The sequence below is a fragment of the Diadema antillarum genome, unplaced genomic scaffold (genome assembly GCF_040938485.1).
Source record: "Diadema antillarum isolate AM-2024a unplaced genomic scaffold, OU_Dant_1.0 seq00000097_RagTag, whole genome shotgun sequence".
Classification (NCBI taxonomy): domain Eukaryota; kingdom Metazoa; phylum Echinodermata; class Echinoidea; order Diadematoida; family Diadematidae; genus Diadema; species Diadema antillarum.
Window position 1 is genome coordinate 102,313 of NW_027271186.1, and position 21,933 is coordinate 124,245.

Sequence of the window (21,933 nt, forward strand, 5' to 3'; positions counted from 1 at the left end):
GGAAACTGACTAACTATAGAAGGAATCTAAACATACAATTCCTAAAGCCTACTGCTCTAGAGTACACTGATAAACTGTTCCATACTACAGATTGCACTTCAGAGATTGCTTATCATGTATGCAGTATACACAGACACAAATATACACAGACACAACTTCACAGTAAATTTCCTTCAATTTGTCTCCCTCTACAAATAAAATTTGTAAGATTGCAACTGCTGATCTGTAATTTAACAAACATGTCTAAAACCCCCCTCTGATTATAATATTGAACCACTGCTTTCAACTTCACAGTAGACAGCATTTATGACTGAATATATGTAACAACATCTGTATCACAAGCTCAATAGGGACTCTTCTGCAACAGAATTGAAAGTTACAATGCACAGTGTACCCTGCAATGCATATAATGCACGGCAATGTATTCAGTGCACATACACCATTGAGTTGCAAGGTTCATTGACCCTAGATAACCTCACATCGGGATTTGTATCCTGGAAAGTTTGCTGAGGTCATCATGACTACAGTACATTTTCCCAATAGAATGGGGAACAGTGGATGATTTCACATTCCTATCACATTTCCCTCAGTCGTAAAGTGGTCAGAATAATTTTCTGTTCAAAAAGTCCAAAAGTGGGGTTCTACGTTTGCTGCAATTCATAGAATTTTAACACTGGAGAAAAGTATATGGAAATAGCATATGCCAAGGATATTGGCAAACCTTCAGTGCATGCACATTTTCTGAGACAGTGCACAACAATGAAAGCATAATGCTCTTTAATACCATACATGTAGTAAAAATTTGAAGAACTTCTTCAATTCAGAAAAAAAAAAAGAAAACCCCAAAACACATAATTCTTTGCTCCAGCATATCCCAGATTAGTTAATAACTTTCTTCTTCCAGATTACTTCTAAGAAACTGCATACGTTGAAGCATAGTGTAGAATATACATGTACAAGTATGTTTAGTTGCCTTTGCTTTGAAAGTAATCTACAGTGATACTGCCAGAGGAGATTTCCACAGAATGATATAACAAACATGATATCCAGAGGAGGGTATGACATCTAAATCACAATCTCACCTGACAACAGAAGGCTCAGTGTTGCGGTGATCACCACCATAGTATCCATGTCTTCTTTTATGTTTCACATACAAGCTGTACCTCCAATTCAAGTAGGCTACTGGTTGACATTCTAACCTTAGAAACTAAGGTGAATGATTCTGCTCATCTACCATCTCAGCCCCAAACAATTTTTTATGGCATCTAGCAGAAGTATTAATCTAAGGGATGAAAAAGAAGAAGAAAACCACAAAGAGAGAAGATCATTGAACTGGTTATATGAACAACAAAACAACAACAACAACAACAACAACAATTAAATGGATGCTCAGTTCTACAGTTATCATATTTTCATGACGCTGGAACCATGCAATATACTATGTTATACTGATGAGAAAGAAACTACACTGTAAAAGACACTTCTAATACAGGGAATAATTTTCCTGGTATCGTATCACAATTTGCTATGCATCTTTACACCACTGCTACAAAAACTAACTTTTGTGTGGCAGTTTTCTTCCATGGAAGTGTACAGGATACCATTTGAAATATTGTTCATCAGCTGAAATTGCTAATCAATTGGAGTTGGAAAATTATTCCATGTAAATACAAACTGTACTCACACACAGTACAGTAGTTGACTTGGGAATTCAAATCCACCGATTTTACCATTCTTGTTGACTGATTGTTATTCTTAGGCAAAGGAAGACAACATGGGTACACTAAAGTAACAAACTTGGCTCTACATACTGTGGGCATATTTTGTTTGTACTACAGGTAATGCATACAAGTTTGTTGGAAGTTTAATAGAAATTCAGATGTGGTGTGTTTTGGTTTGCTCCACACAGTGCTCACATGAATACAATAGCAACATTGCATATCATATGTACAATATACGTATAGTGAGTTGGTGCTCTTTCAGACGAGAAATATCCAGTGTACAAGTAGATGTGCCCAAAGAAAAAAAAAAAAAAGGCAAAGAGTGTGACCAGTAGCATGTACAATTTATACAAAAGTCAGCAAACCTTAAAATGACCTTTGACCCTACTTGTACATACTAATTTTTTTTTTTTAAAGAACACGGATAGCAGGATCACCAAAAACAGCAAAAGTTAAGATTTGACCATAATACATCTACAATTTAAGTACAAAATTACAACAATCTGTCAAAAAATGGCACTTGTATGCCTCAAGGTGCGGTGACACCACACAAGACACCACATCAAAATATGACCTTTGACACTAAAAAGGCAGAATACTGGGACCAGTATTACCAGAAATAGGGGTCTTACCAGTATTCATCTAATGATAAAGGTCCACATGAGTTTAGAAAAAAAGGGAAAACAAGGAAAAGTAGAAATTACGCGGTGCGTAACATATGTCCCCGCCGGAAGTAGCATTTTGTAACAAAATGTGCAATATAGGTAAAAAATCAAGGTCAAAGGTCAAAGAAGTCAAAGGTCAAAATTCTGTGTAGAAGTTTTGAAGCCCTCACCTAGTGCCATCACATAAAGCAAATGGAATCGAAATTGGGTTAGAAATGGCGAAGGAGTAGCATTTTGTAGCCAATGTACAATATAGGTCAAAAATCAAGGTCAAAGGTCAAAGAAGACAAAGGTCAAAATTCTGTGTAGAAGTTCTGAAGCCCTCACCTAGTGCTATCACATAAAGCAAACGGAATCGAAATCGGGTTAGAAATGGCGAAGGAGTAGCATTCTGTAGCAAAATGCACAATATAGGTCAAAAATCAAGGTCAAAGGTCAAAGAAGTCAAAGGTCAAAATTCTGTGTAGAAGTTTTGAAGCCCTCAACTAGTGCCATCATATAAAGCAAACGGAATCGAAATCGGGTTAAAAATGGCGAAGGAGTAGCATTTCGTAGCAAAATGTACAATATAGGTCAAAAATCAAGGTCAAAGGTCAAAGAAGTCAAAGGTCAAAATTCTGTGTAGAAGTTTTGAAGCCCTCACCTAGTGCCATCACATAAAGCAAACGGAATCGAAATCGGGTTAGAAATGGCGAAGGAGTAGCATTTTGTAGCAAAATGTACAATATAGGTCAAAAAATCAAGGTCAAAGGTCAAAGAAGTCAAAGGTCAAAATTCTGTGTAGAAGTTTTGAAGCCCTCACCTAGTTCCATCACATAAAGCAAACGGAATCGAAATCGGGTTAGAAATGGCGAAGGAGTAGCATTTTGTAGCAAAATGTACAATATAGGTCAAAGGTCAAGGTCAAAGGTCACGACTGAAATTCTGTGTAGAAGTTTCAAAGCTCCCATGTAGTGCTATCATATAAAGCAAACAGAATCAAAATTGGCTCATAAATGACAGAGAAGTAGCAAATTGAAGATTTTGATCACACACGGACGCACACACGGACACACGGACACACGGACGGACAGACGGACGGACACACGGACACACACACGTACGGAGCCCGTTTCATAGTCCCCTGCTCGAACTCGTTCGGCGGGGACAAAAATCAATTAAGAAATAAAGAGAGTACTCACATACAAGAAATATAACATGGTCTCAGGCCTTGACTCTATAATAAAAGGCTTCCAACATTGGAGGCAGCAAAGAGCAGATCAAGATTTGACAATGACAGGGTTCTGCACATACAGTGTAACTTGAACAAATCTGTCAAGAAACGTTAAGAAATGTGGCCAGTAAAGTGTGATGAGGAACCCCCTCCCCCCCCCCAAAAAAACAAAAAAACAAAAACAAAACAAAACCAATTGATATTTCACTTTGTGTGTATTATACAGAACAAGAGGGCACTACCACCAAAAGTTAAAGGCAGAAAGATTTTCCATAATACACTCCCATATATCGAATTTGAATAAAATCTGTACAGAAACACAGCTCATATGCCGCACACTACACTGCAAACGTCAAACAAAATGACTTGTGACCCCAGGTAATACTTATTTATTACAGTAGATGGAAACACTGGCTGGTATCACCAAAAAGAGAGGTCAATGTTTCACCATGATGCATGTCTATACACGTTTTGAAGAAAAAACTAGATATATCGCTACGGCTACTGATATGCCTCCGCCATAATGCATGGTTCTCCTAATAGGTCTATAGTACAATGTCTTGACAATGTGTGATGACAGTTTCACACAATTGGCAAAATATTAAAATGACAGGTTTGACACAAATGTGCTGAATGCTCACTTTCCTAGAACTAGGTTCAATTGGATGAATGATTAAAATGTCAGAGTGCAGACGGACGGGGAACTGATGATTTTTACTTGACTTTTGACCCTTTTATAAGTTTATGCATTGAGTAATTTTCAAGGTATTAAGAAAAAGTATAATTTCAGTATCAAATGGGAAAATAGCATTATCTAAACCTGGCCTTTGTCCTTTGACCTCACAGTTCCAAAGAGAATCACTGTTAGGTTGAACATGCATAAATATGTAAGTTTCATGATGATACCTTGAGTTACTTTCGAGATATGGAGGAAAAAGTGCAATTTAGCACTTTCCCTTGACCTTTTACCTTTTGACCTTTGACCTTTTGGCAAGAAACTTCCCCAAAAATATATATTGGGTAATACATGCCATACATCAAGTTTTAAAAAAAAAAAAACCTTCAGGCATATTGCATTTTAAGGAAAGTAGTGATATTTTGAGGAGTTGACCTTGACCTTTGACCCACCCCCCATGACCTTTGATCCATGACCCCTAACTTCCCTAGATAATCACTGCCCATCGGTACAAGCATATATACTAAGTTCCATGAAGATACCTTGAACCATTTGCTAGATATGGAAAAAAACATGAAATTTCAATTTTGTTTTCACAAAATAACCTGTGACCTTTGACCTTTGACCCTGTGACCCTAAAATCCACACAAAGTATTATCCCCCAAGGATATACCCTCATACCAAGTTTGATGTAAAACCACCACACGGTTCTTGAGATATCGACAAAAACAAAACGGGACGGACGGACGTACGGACGGACGGACGGACGGACGGACGACCCGAAAACATAATGCCTCCGGCCACTTCGTTGCGGAGGCATAAAAAATGATTTAGAAATTTGCAAGAAAGAGCACAAACAAGAAATACAACATGGCAGCTGCCGTTGACCATCTAAAAGGCAGAACATTGGGGGCAGCATCACCAAAAGTTACAGGGGTAAACATTTGATAGTGATTAACCTCTGCAAAAAATCTTGAATGAAATCTGTCAAGAAGTGTCGCTAGAAGAGCCCCCACATGCAGACCCCACAAAAAAGAACTTTGTATACATGTACACTGTTTAAAGATGGAACAAGCGAGGGCGCCATAGTTAAAAGTTAAAGGAAGGAAGATTTTTTTTTCATGATCTACATCTCCATAATGAATTTTAATCGAATCCCCCTCCCCCCCCCCCCCCAACACGTAGCCAGCATTGTGCATATAAATGTGATGCAGCAGCAGCATAATACTGCCGAATCCTCCAGTACACATACCAGGGGAACACACTACTCCATCAAATAAATTGTCATTACACATGGTAGAGATATGAGATCAGCCATGACAGCAATCACTACCTTTCCAAACAGAGATAGCAGTAGCTTTTTCAAATTACTCGCATGAATTTCAATCAAATCGGTTGTCTCAAAGCGTCAATATGGATAGCGACTTTCATATTGTTTTTCAAAACAAACACACTCTTCACGAGAGATAGCAGTTTGGTTTACCTGCATGATCTGAAACTGAAGTTTGCCATCTAAACATTATGCAGGGTTGCATTATGCCACATACTGAATAAGCTGTTATTTTCGCATACAGATATTTTCACAAATGAGGTCACATCATTTTCGCAAGATGTTTTTGTGAATTCAACAATGCTGAACCTGAACCAATGCTTATTGTAAATGCGCTATTATACCCTTGTATAAGTTGTTATTTTCGCGTGCATATATTTTCACAAATGAGGAGGTCACAGACATTTTCCTGAGATGTTGTTTTCGCGACTTGACATCAAGGCTTATTGTAAATGCGCTATTACCCTAGGGCATGGCAACATTTTCACATGTTGTTAAATTCGCAAAACTTAAACCCTCACGAAAATAACAGCCTACATGTATACAGTATCTTTCAAGTCATAACCGCGACTCAACGTGGGAGCTATACAACACATGCTATGGACAGGAAAGAAGCCAGTTTAGAAATGCATACTAATCATAATGTGTGTGTTTGTGTCTGTCTTCGTCCTGTGCATCCCACCAAATGCATTTCTCACCCAACTTCATCTAACTTGCCATAAATCATTGCCTTTCATGTCGTCGCTCAAAACATCATCACTCTTCATGAGACTCCAGTCTGAAACTGAAGTTAGTCATCTAATAAGATTTACGCAACATACAAAGTAACCAGGAACTGAAAATCAGTACTTTAAGAGTCTACAATGAATATGGCAAATTGAAAGAAGTCTTTGAGAAGAGTGTGTGAGTGTTTACCTCAGTACAAAACTGTTGTATGTCTGTGTGTGTATCTTTGTAGGTTCGAGTGCATACCCAAGTGTATACCCTGAAGCACAAAATATTACACAAGGCTCACAAGGGGTGTTCAAGGGTATGGAGATCATAATGGCTCATTTAGGCCGCGTTCATGCGAATTTCGTAGCCAGAATCACAAACATGAATCATGATTCAAAACGGCGTTTCAAATCACGGTCTCGGCGGAAGAGCGTTCATGCGGGCTTTCGCAACGCTGATTCTGGCTCTGCTCATCCTTTGCCATTGCGCAGCGCACTGCGCAGTTTGACATAGAATCGGTGTATGGCGTTGATGTAAACAAACAAGTGCAAGTATGGTACCGAAACACTGCACGACTCATAAGACGTACACAAGCTTGCGAACAGAGCAAGAAGCTGCGGGATACCCTACGAGACACGCATGCGCACAGCGCACAATGACGTCATAGAATCATGATTGAAATCACGGTTGCGTTCATGCGGTTTCTGCGATCGTGATTCTGGCAGAATCATGATTCAAAACGCCCTTTTTTCCGCGTTTCAGATCGGCGTTTTTGAAACGCGTTTAAATGGAAAAATCACATGAACGCAACGCAACTAAACACGTTTAGCGACTAAACGTGTTTAGAAACGCAATTCTAGTTCCGCATGAACGCAGCCTTAGACACTCACATGCTCCCCAACTCACCATCCCACCAGATGCAAAAAGCGTCTATGTTCAAACCCACCACAAAATTCATTACATTATTATACCCAGTCTGAGCACATCTTTCCTAGTACCAGGGCCGCATGCACTCCTTCACTCTGTGCAACGGCATGCCGTGCCAGAGGTCAGCACAAGCAGTAAGAATGAAAGAAAGAAAGAAAGAAAGAAAGAAAGAAAGAAAGAAAGAAAGAAAAAAGGAAAAGAAGACGAGAGAAGAAAAGTGAAGAAAAGCAATAGGGAGATGGTGATAGAGAGAGAAAGCCTACACCTCGCGAGCATGTAATGTGAAATTTCAAGTAACAAACTCAATGTAGGCTGAACAAAGAGAGTTGATTATTGCGTTGTATTCCTCTCTAGGGTGCATACACATGTGTACATGTACTCACACCACGTGGATCATAATTGCACCTGTCTCTCACATCAACACTATACACTACAGTCGTATACAGTAAAACACGATATATTCGCGGCATGGAAATTTCGCGAATTGGAGCCGACGACCTTTCTCGCGGCATGAAATTTTCGCAAATTGCCACTGATCTTTAATGCATATTGTATAGGCAAGAACAATCGCGTGCATTTTTATTTCGCGAATGTTGGCACTCATGAAATTCACGAAACTAAAATGCGCGCTAACATTCGTTTTACAGTAGTTCCTTGACTTGCTCCATTAACCCTCTTATCTTCATCACTATCAGAGCAAATTCTTTGCAATGTATACAACACCTGCTTGCAGCAATTTGTACAGTTAATTCTAAGCCGACTTTGAACTTGTACATTGTAGGTGGTCTTATATTACATCCCATAATGGAATGTGCCCCGAATTTGCTCATTCCATTCCAACCTTAAAGGTCCTGTTTACCTTTGGGAATAGTGATCAAAAAATTTTCAAGATATCACATTTGACGCATATGCGTAGGTCTGTTGTATCACAAAACATCCTACCATACCAAATTTTTGCAATAAAGCCTAAAATATAAAGAGATATCAGTATTTTTCTTATTAAACCATAACTGTAGACGGTTTAGTCTGGCAACATTTTTATTATAACTGTTGTTTATATTTTGTCTATTTAACAATTACTTAACATTGATTGTACGGATTCAAATTTTTACAGTGGTTGTTTCTATCCAAAACTCACATTTTGGAACTACATTGTATTTCAAAGCACTAATGCTGGGTTTTTGTTTCATCTGCAAATGGTAAATTGTGCCTTTAAGCTACCATATCATTTCTTGAATAGGGGCCTAGATGGTCTACTGAGTATTCCGTACAAATGGCATGTTAGGGTTAGAGTCCTTTCGAAGTCAAACTTGTGTAAATTACAGCCCTAAAATACAACCCCTGCCCTGGTTCCTCTGGCCTTGCCAATTGCCCTACAGCTTGGGCCTTGTCCACAATTACTGGACAGTAAATTTTGGACGCACACATCTCTGCGTATAGATGACATTCAATACGTGCAGGACTGCATAGACTAGCCTTACTGAGCATTGTAGGGGTCGAAATCGCCAAAAATGCGACACAAAATTTAGAAACACTAAGAATTTCAAATTTCACCTCAGATTTCAATTACTAAGAAGATGTTAATCTATCACACGATTTTATCACATAAATTGTTACTGTACAAAACGATATTTGAGCCTCATTTGTCAATGTTCTCTCTGTCGTCCGCTCGGTACAATTGTGGCCATGAATTGAAATTCCGGTGCATGGACGATGCAATATGTAAAAGACGTCGAATAATTTACATGCACTTGTATATTCCATTGCAAAAATTGTGTCCGGAATTAGGCCAAAAAAAAAAAATTGTTGCATTGGCGTAACCCGCCCGACCCTAAAAATTCCGCCGACCCCATGTTTTTTTATTATTTTTTTTGCTATCGATATCAAATATCTTGTTGATTGCGATCGCGATCGCACAAACCCGGAAGTGGAAACGGCTCTGGGGATATCGGATGTACGAGGGAGAGATCTAGCGCCTCGCATAAGCCTTCCTTGATCAGTACGTCATCTGTTTCCAACACGGACACGTACTCCAACAAGATTTATTCAGTGTATACGTAGCATTCAGACTGCGATGTATTGAGCACAGTTTTGCCATAGGTTTCTTGTGTGGAGAACTTACACGAATCTGTATATGTGGGACTGTAATAGAGATCGCCGTGTGCGATGAAAAGATCGTACATATGGGTCAATTTGCATCTATGTATCTTATCTAAGTCAAAATAGTAAAATATGAAGTGAAAACATTCAGGATAGGGATTTCAACATCTTTAAATTCTGTGAAGGGGTATAATTCCAGTAATATCGGCCTCATAAATGATTTGTAGAATAGATGAACACAGCACATTCGGTGCAGCAGTTGTAACTGTTTACTGAGCTGAGCACGAGTTTTACACGTAAAATGCAGGTAGCAAAAACAAAAAAAAACAAAACAAAAAAAAATCCGCCCGACCGACCCTATTTGAAAATCTCATGTTACGCCAATGCAACAATTTTTTTTTTTTTGGCCTTACTGCGATTTTACACTGTGCTAAAAAATGACTTGTTGTAACTAGTTAGAGGGGGTAACTTCATGTCTATTTTCCAAAAATTGCAGGGGAAGGGGCGGAGTGAATAATTTAGACCATAACACAAGCCACCCATGACTCGACTACAAATACCTACCGGCCTGATCCGAGTAGTCGGATCAGGCTGCTAGGTGCGGCAGTCTTGCATTGTGCGACTACGCTGGCGCCCGTGTTTTGATGGGCGCTCTGCATCGGTTGATTAAAACTCGATTTTTGAAGAAAAAAAAACAGACAGGATTTTTTTCTTCTTTTCATCATGGATAGTGGACATGTGTGTGTAATAAAAAATCACCGTGCAAAGTTGCGACAATTTATACGTCAGATGTGAGATGAATAAGAAGTGAATAGGGGGCCTCATGAGGCGTTCCCCCCCGGGCCTCATGAGGCGTGGGGGCGGTCCTCATGAGGCGGGGTAACCGCAGCAGCGACCCCATACGGACAAATACGTACCGTAAAGGGTACTGTGTTACAGCGCCCCGCGACGGGGTTAGAGGCGGGGCAGTCCTCGTACGCGGGAGCAGTCCTCATAAGCGGGTTTCCCGGACTGTCCTGATTGGCTATTTGCTGTGGAAAGTTGTCATTCCAGCAAGAGTTGTCATCCCAACATCTTTATGAAATGGGGCCTGCAGGACTCGACACGCGACAAGCCAACCCATGATAGCTCAGCCTCAGCCCAGTCAGCCACTGCACTGTACAAGCACAACTGCAAACGCACCAGAGTGCGTAAATAGTCAAGTCTGACTGAAAAGCGCCAAAAAACTCAACAAAAACAACAACAGCAACAACAGCAACAACAACAACAACAACAACAACCTGGCTGCAGTTGAATTCAGGACGTGCAGTGCAGTGACAGTTCAGTGTAGTGCAGTGCCAGTGCAATGCCAGTGGTGAGCCGAGTCTGGAGTGACGCGACGGAGAAACTGAGCTTTCACCATGGCCATGTTCACTAGCAAAGATTAAGAATAAGATTAAGGCTAAGATTACCAACGGTAGCCACAAGACAGGCAATCATTAGTTTGCACGCATATCATGTAACAGCGTCAAGACAGTCACTCACCAATACTGAATGAGCCAAGCTGGTTGCTTGTTCTCGTATTAAGCCAGCCGATCATGCAAAATGCGGGTTGCGATCATGAGCAATGGGACAAGCAACGAGCGCCGTGCCTTACTATCTATGCAGTGTGGGCCCATTTCATGTCAGGGGGGTAAACAACGTAGACCCTATCTCTGGCAGGCAATAAGCGTCAATGGCTCTGCAATAAACACAACACGGCAGCGTAGTTTGTCAATAGGGTAGTTTTAGTCGGAGATTTCGGTCAAAGTTGCTAAACTAGTACTTCCTCAGTTTAAATATTTAAAATATGATACGTTAAGTTATAAGACAAATCATATATCTATAATAAATATAAATTTTGTTACATGAAATCTTTTTATAAAAAATTATCATATTGTTTTTCTTTTGTGCCAAATTTTAACACTACAGAAAACTCTTTTCATAATAAAACTTCTACTGTCGCCAGCTTGTCGAACGTTTCACTCACACAAGCCAAATGGTGTGACTACGCGCCATAATATAATTCTATGAATCCACTTTATTTCCCATAAGTGCGTGTCTTCTAGTATGCGCTGTTCGAATGAGATAATCCTGATTTTCCTATTCAGATATCAAAATCATGGGTTAATCTCAAGAGTTAATCTGTATTTTTGTTGTCGGTGCGGATAAATATTATGTCCGGTATGTGAGAACACGCAGAAAATGTAGTCTGCTACCTCTCGCGAACAATTTTGATTGTGCATTATAACTGCGGTTTTCGAGGTTGAAATATTAGATGATCATCGTTTCTAGAATGTGAACTAAGACGTGAAGGGAGCATCTATTGACAGAACAAGATCATATGTGCAAATGTGTAGGAATTAAAGCAGATCATTGACGTGTTGGAAGTGCTGGGGCAATTACTGTAGTATTCATGGTGTAATGAGTCCCAAACGTATCGGTTTACGGCGTAAAAAAGAGCAAGCAGTGCATGTTGTTAAGCAACTGCTCATTGACAAACATTATTCGAATTCATATTTTGGTTTCAAAGATCACCTTACACATCAAATGCGAAATACTAGCAATTCAATGAATTTTGAAATCACAAAAATATTGTAGGAGCCTATATACCATCCAAAATGTGAGTTTGTCAAAAAGTAATTAGAGAAACCCAGTGATAAAACGATTAAAAATACATTATGCTGATTCAATCATTAGATCAAAGCTCATCCATTCTGTCTTCCTTATATCTTTGATAGACATGTTTTCACAGATTAAGACAATCACTGAATATCGAACACGTGTCCATGTGTGTGTGTGTGTGTGTGTGTGTGTGTGTGTGTGTGTGCAGGGGCGGGTCTAGTAATTTCGTAAAGTCGGGGCGCCTTCACAAAATTAAGAGAGGGCACACGCCCCCCCCTCCATTTTTTCCTTTTTATTTCTTTTGTTTTAATTAAATTAAATGTTTTTGTTTTGTTTTGATTAAAATTAAAGAGAGCGCGCGCCCGGTGCACCCCGCGGTGCTCTCTAAAAAAAAATCGAGTGAAAATATTCACTCTTAAAAGAGTGAATACAAAAAAGAGTGAATTTAGAGTGAAATTGGAGTGAATTTTGAGTGAAAATGTTCATTTTCACTCGTTTTAGAGTGACCTCAGGGATCACTCCAAAATCTTCGAGTGATCCCTGAGGTCACTCCAAAATGAGTGAAAATGAACATTTTCACTCAAAATTCACTCCAATTTCACTCTAAATTCACTCTTTTAAGAGTGAATATTTTCACTCGATTTGTTTTAGAGAGTGTGTGTGTGTGTGCGTGCGTGTATATATATATATATATATATATATATATATATATATATATATATATTAATTTTATTGTTAATATGAATTTGACATTGAATGAAACTCAAATAAAGAATATCATAAAACAAAAAATATATATGTGTGTGTACTTGTGTACTAAAGTTCCATTTGCCGTAATGGTCATTCATTCGGCCTTGATTCGTTTGCAGATCCCACAGAGTATCGTTCATTGACAGGCGTGAGAGATCCTTATGAACTTTGCACTTGATTAATTACAATATACCAATTAAAGGGGATGGCCAGTAACCGATCAGTGGGAATCAGTGAGAATGCTGAGGGATGATTGTTCCAATCCTTGTGGGATTCATTTAAGAGTACCATATCTACTGTTGTGTGAAAATTATTTGCTTCAGAATGGTCTCATATTCAAGTTTAATGTGCAGAGTAATGCCCCGTAACTGACCAGGCACGCTAACCTGGAAACATTAAACTGCACATTACTTGAATATGAGACCATTTTGAAGCGAATGATTTTCGCACAATAGATATATAATGTACTCTTAAATGAATCCCACAAGGATTGGAACAATCATCCTCCAGCATTCCCACTGATTCCCACTGATCAGTTACTAGCCATTCCCTTTAAACATTAGGCCTATATGTAAATCAGGGTCATTTTATATTCACACACGTTTTCATTATTTTGAAATATTTTGTTGTATTGTCTCGTCTTATAGTGTTTTGCAATATTGAAACCAAAGAAACAGAGTAGCGGGACAGTAGAACGGAGTGTTATTGAAACAATACAAAAGTCCGATAAAATGCAAGTTTGATAAAATGGAAAACATTCTAGCAGGGAGGTGGAACTGATTCTAGGGTATATTGTAAAATAAGATTGGGTTATTATTATCATTATTATTTGCCATTTCAACGTAGGGTACGAATAGAAAGTCATATCACAGTCATGATACAAAGAATGTGGTGATTCTAGGTGTATATACCACTGGTTGCAAGGGGAGGGACATTTTATGAAACCATTACGTATGGAGGAATAATGTTAGGAATACACTATTATGTAATGACTATTGCATGTTACAAATTAAGCTCGGGTCTCCATTATTGTGTCGAATTTTTCCAGCCAGCTTCAGAGGCCAGTATGACAAAGCATTGTCATGAACTCACTGTGATAACATGATTATTCACATCTATTATAAGTGACAATATTGTTCTCTTACTCATTCACTTTAGCACGTTAATCTTTCAACATCAGATGTTTTCTTTGCTCACACGGAGTATAGAGGAATATGCAAAGCGACACACAATAATTGTCATGCTGTACTGCAACCGGTACGCTTGCTGCATCATTCACATTTTTCTTTTCCTTAAAAAAAGATAAAAATGCTAAACTTTACCGAGAAGGGGTGGTGGTAAGTCGCATGGTGGCAGATAATAAATGCTTAATAAAAGGGGTGACTTAATAGATTTACAATACTATTACCAGCCATAAAGACTACTGTGACAGCTAGTAAGCTCGCATTTTGTATACTAGTATTTGCTATTTTTTTCGGATTCATATCTGGATGATATGATAAAGACAGCAGTCATTTTCTGATAACTTTTCTTTTTGCTGACATGTCACTCGCGATCACTATAGTTGTCCTCTTTTCTGTACCTCTGTTGTAAGTGGCGTGCAAATATAGAAAAAAAAATGTAAGTTTAATTTGCGTTGGTAAAATGTTGTAAAACTGCACGAAGTTGATATATCACATATACATGCAGACGTATTATGATTATGATAAATGCCCGAATATATACGGAAGTATAAATATGAACATAATTCCTTCACAAGCTTCTGCTTTGTTTAATTTCGCTTTTTCGAAATTAGGGATGAGGTCTGTCGTATTGATTCAGCTATACGTGTAACATTCATCCAAACTAAGTGAAGTGAAACTAATGACCATTATGAGTCGTAGGGACAATTTATACTGTGCTTATCGCTTTACTTTCTCGTCTTGCAGTATATCATATTGATTTGTGTTCGCATCGATTGGTACCCGACAAAGAACAAGGAATTCTCCTTTTAACTCCAACGAGCTCTAACGATTAAAGGACAAGAATGGTAATGAATGGTGAGCACCTACAAAACCTAAATAATGGTGACTGTGATACCCTCTTGTTGAGTGCTTCGCTGCTACAGGCGATCGACCTTCTCTAAAAGAATGCCCGCTGTTTTTCCAATGAGGCAGCGAAATGCAGTCTCCGGCAATCGATTTTGTGTGCGGTCTTTAATATCCGCAAGAGGGCATATCGACATCGCAATGCGATATACAGGCATATATATATATATATATATATATATATATATATATATATATGTATATATATATATGTATATATATATATGTATATTATATATATATATATGTATATTATATATATATATATATATACATATATATATATATATATGTGTGTGTGTGTGTGTGTGTTTGTGTGTGTGTGTGTGTGTGTGTGTGTGTGTGTAAGAAATAAGGTCAAAAGAATTGGTATGAATGATTCAGAACAGTGCTATGATCTTGATGATTCCATCAATGTACCACAAGCAATTATGACATTGTTTAGATTTACTCGCTCTGTCTCTCCCTCTCCCTCCCTCTCTTTCCTCTGTCTTCTCCTACCCCACCTATCTTTTCCTTTGTGCAAAGTCTGAATCGTAGCAAAGATTGAAGCAAAAGCCTATTTGCAGAATGTGAAAGGTGGCTTGATAATCAAAGAACAAAGTTGCATATTATGACACCACGTGACCTTAATTTTTGTATAGGCAACGTTCATGGCAGTCCACATTTCAGGGTTAAATTCAGAGCTGTAATATTGCAGAATGGAGAAATTTGCTTTCCTTTGTTTTGTTCAATCATTGGTGGAAAAGGTGGAACTTATTGCGAGGATACACTGTAAAGGCTCTCTATAAATGTCTACTATTATTAATCAGAAATCAAGTGGCGCTAAAAAAGGGGGAGATATGTTCATATCGCGGAATTATGAACTAGTATGGGGAGGGAGGGATCCTCTCTCGTCTACCAAAAGAAAGTACGAAGACGGAATATTCCGATCGATTTTCTAGGAGAATGAGAGAGAGAGGAGACCCCTTTAAAGTTTGATATGCACGCACCTGGGACAACAACAATGTTTTTTCTTAGGCCCTGTACCTCTATCGCGAACCCAGCAGTGCGTAGCAACCAGAGACGCGTCGCACGGGGCAAGTCCGTAGGTCGAGAGCTCCTGTCCGGGACCCATTGCAAGGAATAATAGCTTTATATGAACGTTTCACATGTGTGGATGCCAACAAGCCATAATATTTGCACTTCTCTCCAGTCACTGGTCTCCGAGCTTGTAATATTACACCAGACTCGCACAGCGATGTGAAGCTAAATTCTTCCAGATCCTGCACAAGGATCGCCATATTATACGACCGGTTACAACAGGGTGACTTTGGAAATGACCCATCCGCACTGTCATAACTGGTTCTATAACAACTGCTCTGCCTTGATGTCATTTCTCGACGTGATCTGAGTGCACGACTGTGTTGGAAAAGGATAAACTTGATAATATACCTCTTAGTCGTTGTATGCAATATGTGTCGATGGGGCTGTCCAACGGTAGACACGGTGAGTATACATTGTGTCCCTAACGCGAATTTAGGCAACGAAGGGGATTTACTTACGAAAAATAAATTATAATCACTACGGACATTTCACTACCCCCTCACAGAAAAGAAAAATGCTGATATGGCCATAGACTTTTGATATTCTCGCTTTCATAATATTTCTTGCAATAGCGACACCCTGCTGCACTGCAACATAGAATATGTAATCTGCATGGTTTTCAAATAAAGGAGATACATACAGATGAATCCGACTTCAGAGCACTGTAACTTATATGGCGGCCATAACTGGTTGGCTTCCAAAGAAGAACAAAAGCACTTTCAATGGTTAGGCATACTTGAAGCTCCCCCCCCCCCAATTAGAAATTATACCATAACAGCATAGTAACCAAACCGAATTGGTCCCGATCGTGCAGAATGTTGGTGCCAAACGAATCAGACCTGCAGTACACAACCTCCCGGACTGTCAACACAATTCAAAATACCAGTAGCATTAAAATTTCCATGAGTAATTGCAAACGCTACTACATTATTATAAGCATAAATAGGACAGATTTCATCTGAAACTATAAAGTTGACGATTTCCCCCTCTCAAGCTCTGAATTTGTTGCGATCACATCCCAAAAAGCAGACAACGTTCAGAGAGGATGACTATCTTACTTTGGACCTAAAACGTTTGTGTATAGTTTTGTATGAGTTCCCTTTGTCCAGCTAACAATTCGCGTGTTTTGGAAAACAGCTGTACGTCGTTTATTGTGAAGCCGTTAATCTTCAAACCACCCCAAAAGCCAGCTCCTCTGGATATAAAGGGCAATTCTTGTGAGAGATAATGCAGCTTAATACACGACAAAGCAAGATTACAAAAGGAACTCTTCTATTTCTGATCGGATTGGCTATTCTCAGTTGTCAATAAGCGCGTTAAGTGATAGTCATGGGCAACAATCTTCACGTTTTTCTCGTTTCTCGGCAACATAACAGCCTGAGTCTGGCACGCATACACAGGGAGGTGCATCTCCCTGCATAAGTCATGCTATATAATACGCATAACTTAGTTTGTATTCTTTCTCCAGGTAACATAATGATATCTTTAGGCTAGGCTGAGATTGAGATCTGTGAAATCACTGATTTTTTTTTTCGGCAAGGTTAGTCACGAACTTGTCGTTATCCTGCACGATTTACTGAAAGTAATTCTCCCTTTTCTGTGCTTTAATTTCTATATGGGCATCCAAATTAATTACATTTTTTAAAGGATGTTTCCAACGCCCTATTACGAACTTAATTGTGTCTGAAAGCAAATATGATTACTTGCATGTTTTCTTGCTTGTAAAGCAACTCCCAACTCCATTCATCCCTAAAAGAAGAAGAAGAAGAAGAAGAAGAAGAAGAAGAAGAAGAAGAAGAAGAAGAAGAAAAGACTACTTTGATGATCTGGAGAATACAGGGCTAGTAACTGCATCACTTTTTTTCCTCTGACAGTGGGTATAATAGGATCGATTGGCTTGGAGACTATAGGTTACAACCTGGTGGCGATTCGAGTCTCACTGGTCGCAGAGACGTCTCACGTCTCCTAATAGGGACTAGCTGGATTTCAGGGCAGTCGCGAGAGAATCGAGCATATGCGATTTTAAATAGACTTCGAGTACCCAGCTGGTCTCAGAAACGTCTCCGCGACGTCTCTTCAGTTGCAGCCAACTCACGGAGCTTGTCCGCGACTTATAGATTTGTCCTTGCGGAGACCCGCGGCGACTTACCGGCGACGATGTGGAGACGTTTCCCGATGTCTCCGCAACTGAGAAGGTCTCTATAAGAGACGTCGCGGAGACGTCCCCGCGACTTCTTTGTCACATTGTTTGGAGATAATCTCGGAAGTTGCCCTATGAGTCGCCTTTTTGGCGAGAGCGCAAAAAGCCATTTTTTTAGTCTTTCGAGTCGCAGACTCGCGGCGACGTCCTACATCACGAGATAGGCCATATACGGTGGCAATAGCTTGATGAATCAACAACAAACTGTCAATGCAATTTGAATATCGTTATTCAATGCTCAGTGGTAGAGGCATATTCCGAAATCAACTACAAACTAAAAATGCGAAACAATGTCAGGATCTCCTTTGTGCATGTCATATCATTAGGCTTATCTGTTAGCATGTGTTTAGACGTGAATATGCATTATATTTACATGCTTGTGTTATACGTAATGTAGTGTAATTTCATGCTCAATATTACACCTTGTGCTATATTATGATATGGTAATGTCATATCCGTGATTTTGATCCAGACTTACCAATGCAAATGGTGCGGCACACGATACTGTAAGGCCTGTATGAGGGGGGACTTCACTGGGATAATGCTGGAATCGGCGAGGTGCCGCACTTGTAACCAGGTGAGTTAGAGAGAAATCCTAGCTGTTTGTCATTTCTCACTTCTCATCTCAAGTCAGCCACATAAGCCATCTTCGAGCACAGCCAGAATAATTTTCGAGAAGTCGGTGTAATGGTGAAAGAAAAGCATATTTTGTCAGATAGGATGGACCCCGTGGCAGAACAGTGACACCATCATGACGATGTTATTAGACAGCTCTATAGGGTAATCTAGTCATGTGCCCTTAAACTGCATTCCATTAGCTTGTAATTTTACATGAATGATATAAATTTTGAACTTTTGTGGTACATGACTGAATTCATTTCTTCATTCATGATCGTTTGCGGTTTCGTCACACTATCATTAGAAATACGTATGATAATTACGTACCATGGAGAGTAACTCGAGATCACATCAATATTGTTTTGATTCTACACAAGAGCCAAATTTTGCTACTTCACAGTGGATCCTGCTATAGTTATTTTGCTTCTTTGAGAAGTTTATTGTTTTTTTATAGCATGTATTGGATAATCTTTTCACTGACTATGCCAGTGATAGCTATCGGTTGGACAGTATGCATAACTCAAAATTTCCCTCATGATAATGATAAGAACTTGTTCACGAAGTCGACTTCAACCAAAATTAACTTTTGATCCTATACATGGAAGTTCTGTACAGTGATTTTATGCCGCTTTTTGTACTCCTTTTCTTGATGCGCATGCAGAAAAAATGTCAGGGACCTCGTGTGGAGTACGTGGAGCCCAAAAACCTGCCATCAGCGGACAAGAAGGGCCGAGGAAGATCGTCCAAGTCATCCAGATCGAGTAAATCTGGAAAGTCGAAGAAATCTGCAAAGTCGGGAAAGAAGTCCGGAAAGAAAAGAAAGAAATGAACCTTTTTTTTTTTTTTAACGAGTTTTGCTTGCGGGGTTTTTAGTGTGTACCCCAAAGCCGAATATCTAGCTGCGTAGTTATCTTTGGCACTGTCGCGCATGCTGCAGTATCACCTCAGGAAATACGTATAATTTTTACACGCTGTATTCACAGCAGTAACCCACGCGCACAATTATTTTTCGCATGTAGAAAGATAATACGGTGTACACTCGAAGCGGCAGTTAGAGGCACTATAGTTGCAACTTAACATTCTCTGAAGATAATGATGAGCTATCGTGGCTGCCAAGCAAAGGACGTTGGACTGTTGATGATCAACGATCATAGAAAAATCAGGTCATATCATAAATATACATGTATGTAGCTACATTGGAAATTCTGTCTTTTGAACCCCTCCTCCCACTCCCCCCCCCCTCCTCCCCCAACACATCTACACCAAGGGAAAATAAACGTAAATCATACGATTCCAATGGTTAAAAGAAAGTTTTCAGATATCCTTGGATTGTTTCCATCTGGAGAAAGGCAGATAATTGTGGATTGTATTATATTATGACTGATTAGGTTTTGATATTAACATGTCATATCTGACCACGAATACACTGGAAATGTTTGCACTGATTATAGAATGTATAAGTCTAAAAGGATAGTTGCAATACCTCTCTCTTTTCTGCCTTGGACATCACTACCCGTTGGCGATGATCGCTGATGAAATATTCTTTTTCCAGCCTTTTGATCTGTCGTCACACGAGGGCAGCATTGTGGATGACCTTTCGCCATGGATATATATTTTCCGCACGACGTCTCCCCAAAATTGTATCCGTCATTAAATTTTCCTGACCGTCAAAAGCAGCTCTCGGCCTCTGTATACCACATAAGATGCAGCAATCTTCTGCATTTGATTTCCTTTCAATCTACGATATTCTCATCATTCTCCGATGACATCACAGATCAAAACTCTCTATTCCGCTTCTCATCACTTTGCTAATCGTCTCTGTGCCATGATTCGTCAAAAGCTGCAATCCATATGAATAGCAATAATTTAGTTGGGAGCTGTATCATAAAGGTTGTCTTGCTATTTTTGTTTACAATAAACAGAGCTAGTCACTGACCTATCTACAAAACAAAGTTTCATCAATTTATTCTTTATGATGGTGGACCCACACTTATTTCGTTTGTTGTATTTCTTTTACAGACGATAGAGGAGTGTTAATGCTTTTGAAAGGCTCTATCATACACGCGTTTCAAACGTTATTACGTTTTATGGTCAAAGAGAAGAATATGCAATGGAGGTGTAAACTACACATTGATATCAGAACTAAAATGTTGAATGCAGTGAAAGAAAATAAACCGTGACTGGTTTTCAATGTGGAATATGACGTTGCAAACTTTGTTGTATGCTACTTTATTGTCAGGTCGTAACTGTTGACTCTTCAAGAAAGCAAGTTTGCAAACTTCAGAATGCACGGCTTATAATATACATGAACAATTATGACAAATCTTTATATTGCATTCGACAGTATTGTGTACAGGTGGGAGTGTTGCGCGTTGTCCATGCCAGTTAGAAAATTTACCGTGAAAGAGATATTGTATTATTTGAGTATTCAAGATTTTTTGATATATTATCCATGATTTTTTCCTTCATCTTCTTCTTCTTATCATTATTACTATCGTTATCATTATTATTATCATCACTGTAATCATTGTTATCATTATTATTCATTGTGATCATAATCATATTGAACAGATTTTGCACAAACCACCTGGTTTTGTTTTTATTGTCAACTCATGTTTCAGTAAAATTCAAGCGCGTGCATGGACACACACACACGAACACACAATCTCACACACATTCAAACAAAATACTTTTCCATCCCCCCCCCCCCCACACACACACACAAACATGCTCACTTTTTCACACAATTTCATTGTATAAATCAGAGTGATGCGTATAATTGCCGAAGTAGGTAATGCGATGTCAGCAAACGAACGTGCATTTTCATTTCCATTCCCACTCCACTCCGGCCCCTTTAATGCAAGTAAAAGCAAAACAAAGCAAAACTAATAACAACAACAGCAATAACCACAATTAAACAAAACAGCTGGAACGATAACAACAAGGCATAGCATATGTGGGGCGCTGTGGCATAGTGGATAAAACTCTCCGACTCCTAATCGTAGGACCCCGAGTTAAATTCCCGCCCAGTGCTTACGTCCTTGGACAAGATGTTTTTATCCACTATGTCCCTCTCGACCCAGGTTTATAAATGGGTTCCTAGCACCGTTGGGGGTAATAATAATGGCAGGGCCCTCTGGTAAAGCAGTGGCAACACTCAAGAGGCCACTGTGGATAAATACAACAATATTATCATTATCATT

At 39.2% G+C, this 21,933-nt stretch overlaps 2 protein-coding genes across 2 annotated transcripts in view; one reads left to right on the plus strand and one right to left on the minus strand.

The window, feature by feature from the left end:
- The window catches only part of LOC139726714 (uncharacterized), a 49,119-nt gene extending 38,159 nt beyond the window's left edge, over nucleotides 1-10,960 (minus strand). Inside the window, exons 1-2 of the mRNA XM_071637699.1 lie at nucleotides 10,871-10,960; nucleotides 1,083-1,282 (exon numbers count right to left, since the gene is read on the minus strand). Coding sequence (XP_071493800.1) covers nucleotides 1,083-1,131 — 49 coding nt within the window. The 5' untranslated portion in view covers nucleotides 1,132-1,282; nucleotides 10,871-10,960. The remainder of the gene's footprint in view (nucleotides 1-1,082; nucleotides 1,283-10,870) is intronic.
- A 5,288-nt stretch (nucleotides 10,961-16,248) lies between these two features.
- On the plus strand, nucleotides 16,249-19,623 carry LOC139726692 (uncharacterized). Its single transcript, XM_071637675.1, has 3 exons — nucleotides 16,249-16,314; nucleotides 18,585-18,689; nucleotides 19,392-19,623. Exons 1-3 carry the CDS (start codon nucleotides 16,282-16,284, stop codon nucleotides 19,557-19,559), a joined length of 306 nt encoding a protein of 101 aa, XP_071493776.1. The 5' UTR covers nucleotides 16,249-16,281; the 3' UTR covers nucleotides 19,560-19,623.
- The last annotated feature ends 2,310 nt before the right edge of the window (nucleotides 19,624-21,933 follow it).

Bases quoted from the DNA above. Each gene is read 5' to 3' on its own strand.
- LOC139726692 (XM_071637675.1), top strand. From the start codon at position 16,282: ATGTGTCGATGGGGCTGTCCAACGGTAGACACG. The intron at 16,315-18,584 runs GTGAGTATACAT...ATTTTGATCCAG, and splicing joins GCTGTCCAACGGTAGACACG to ACTTACCAATGCAAATGGTG. The intron at 18,690-19,391 runs GTGAGTTAGAGA...ATGCGCATGCAG, and splicing joins GGTGCCGCACTTGTAACCAG to AAAAAATGTCAGGGACCTCG.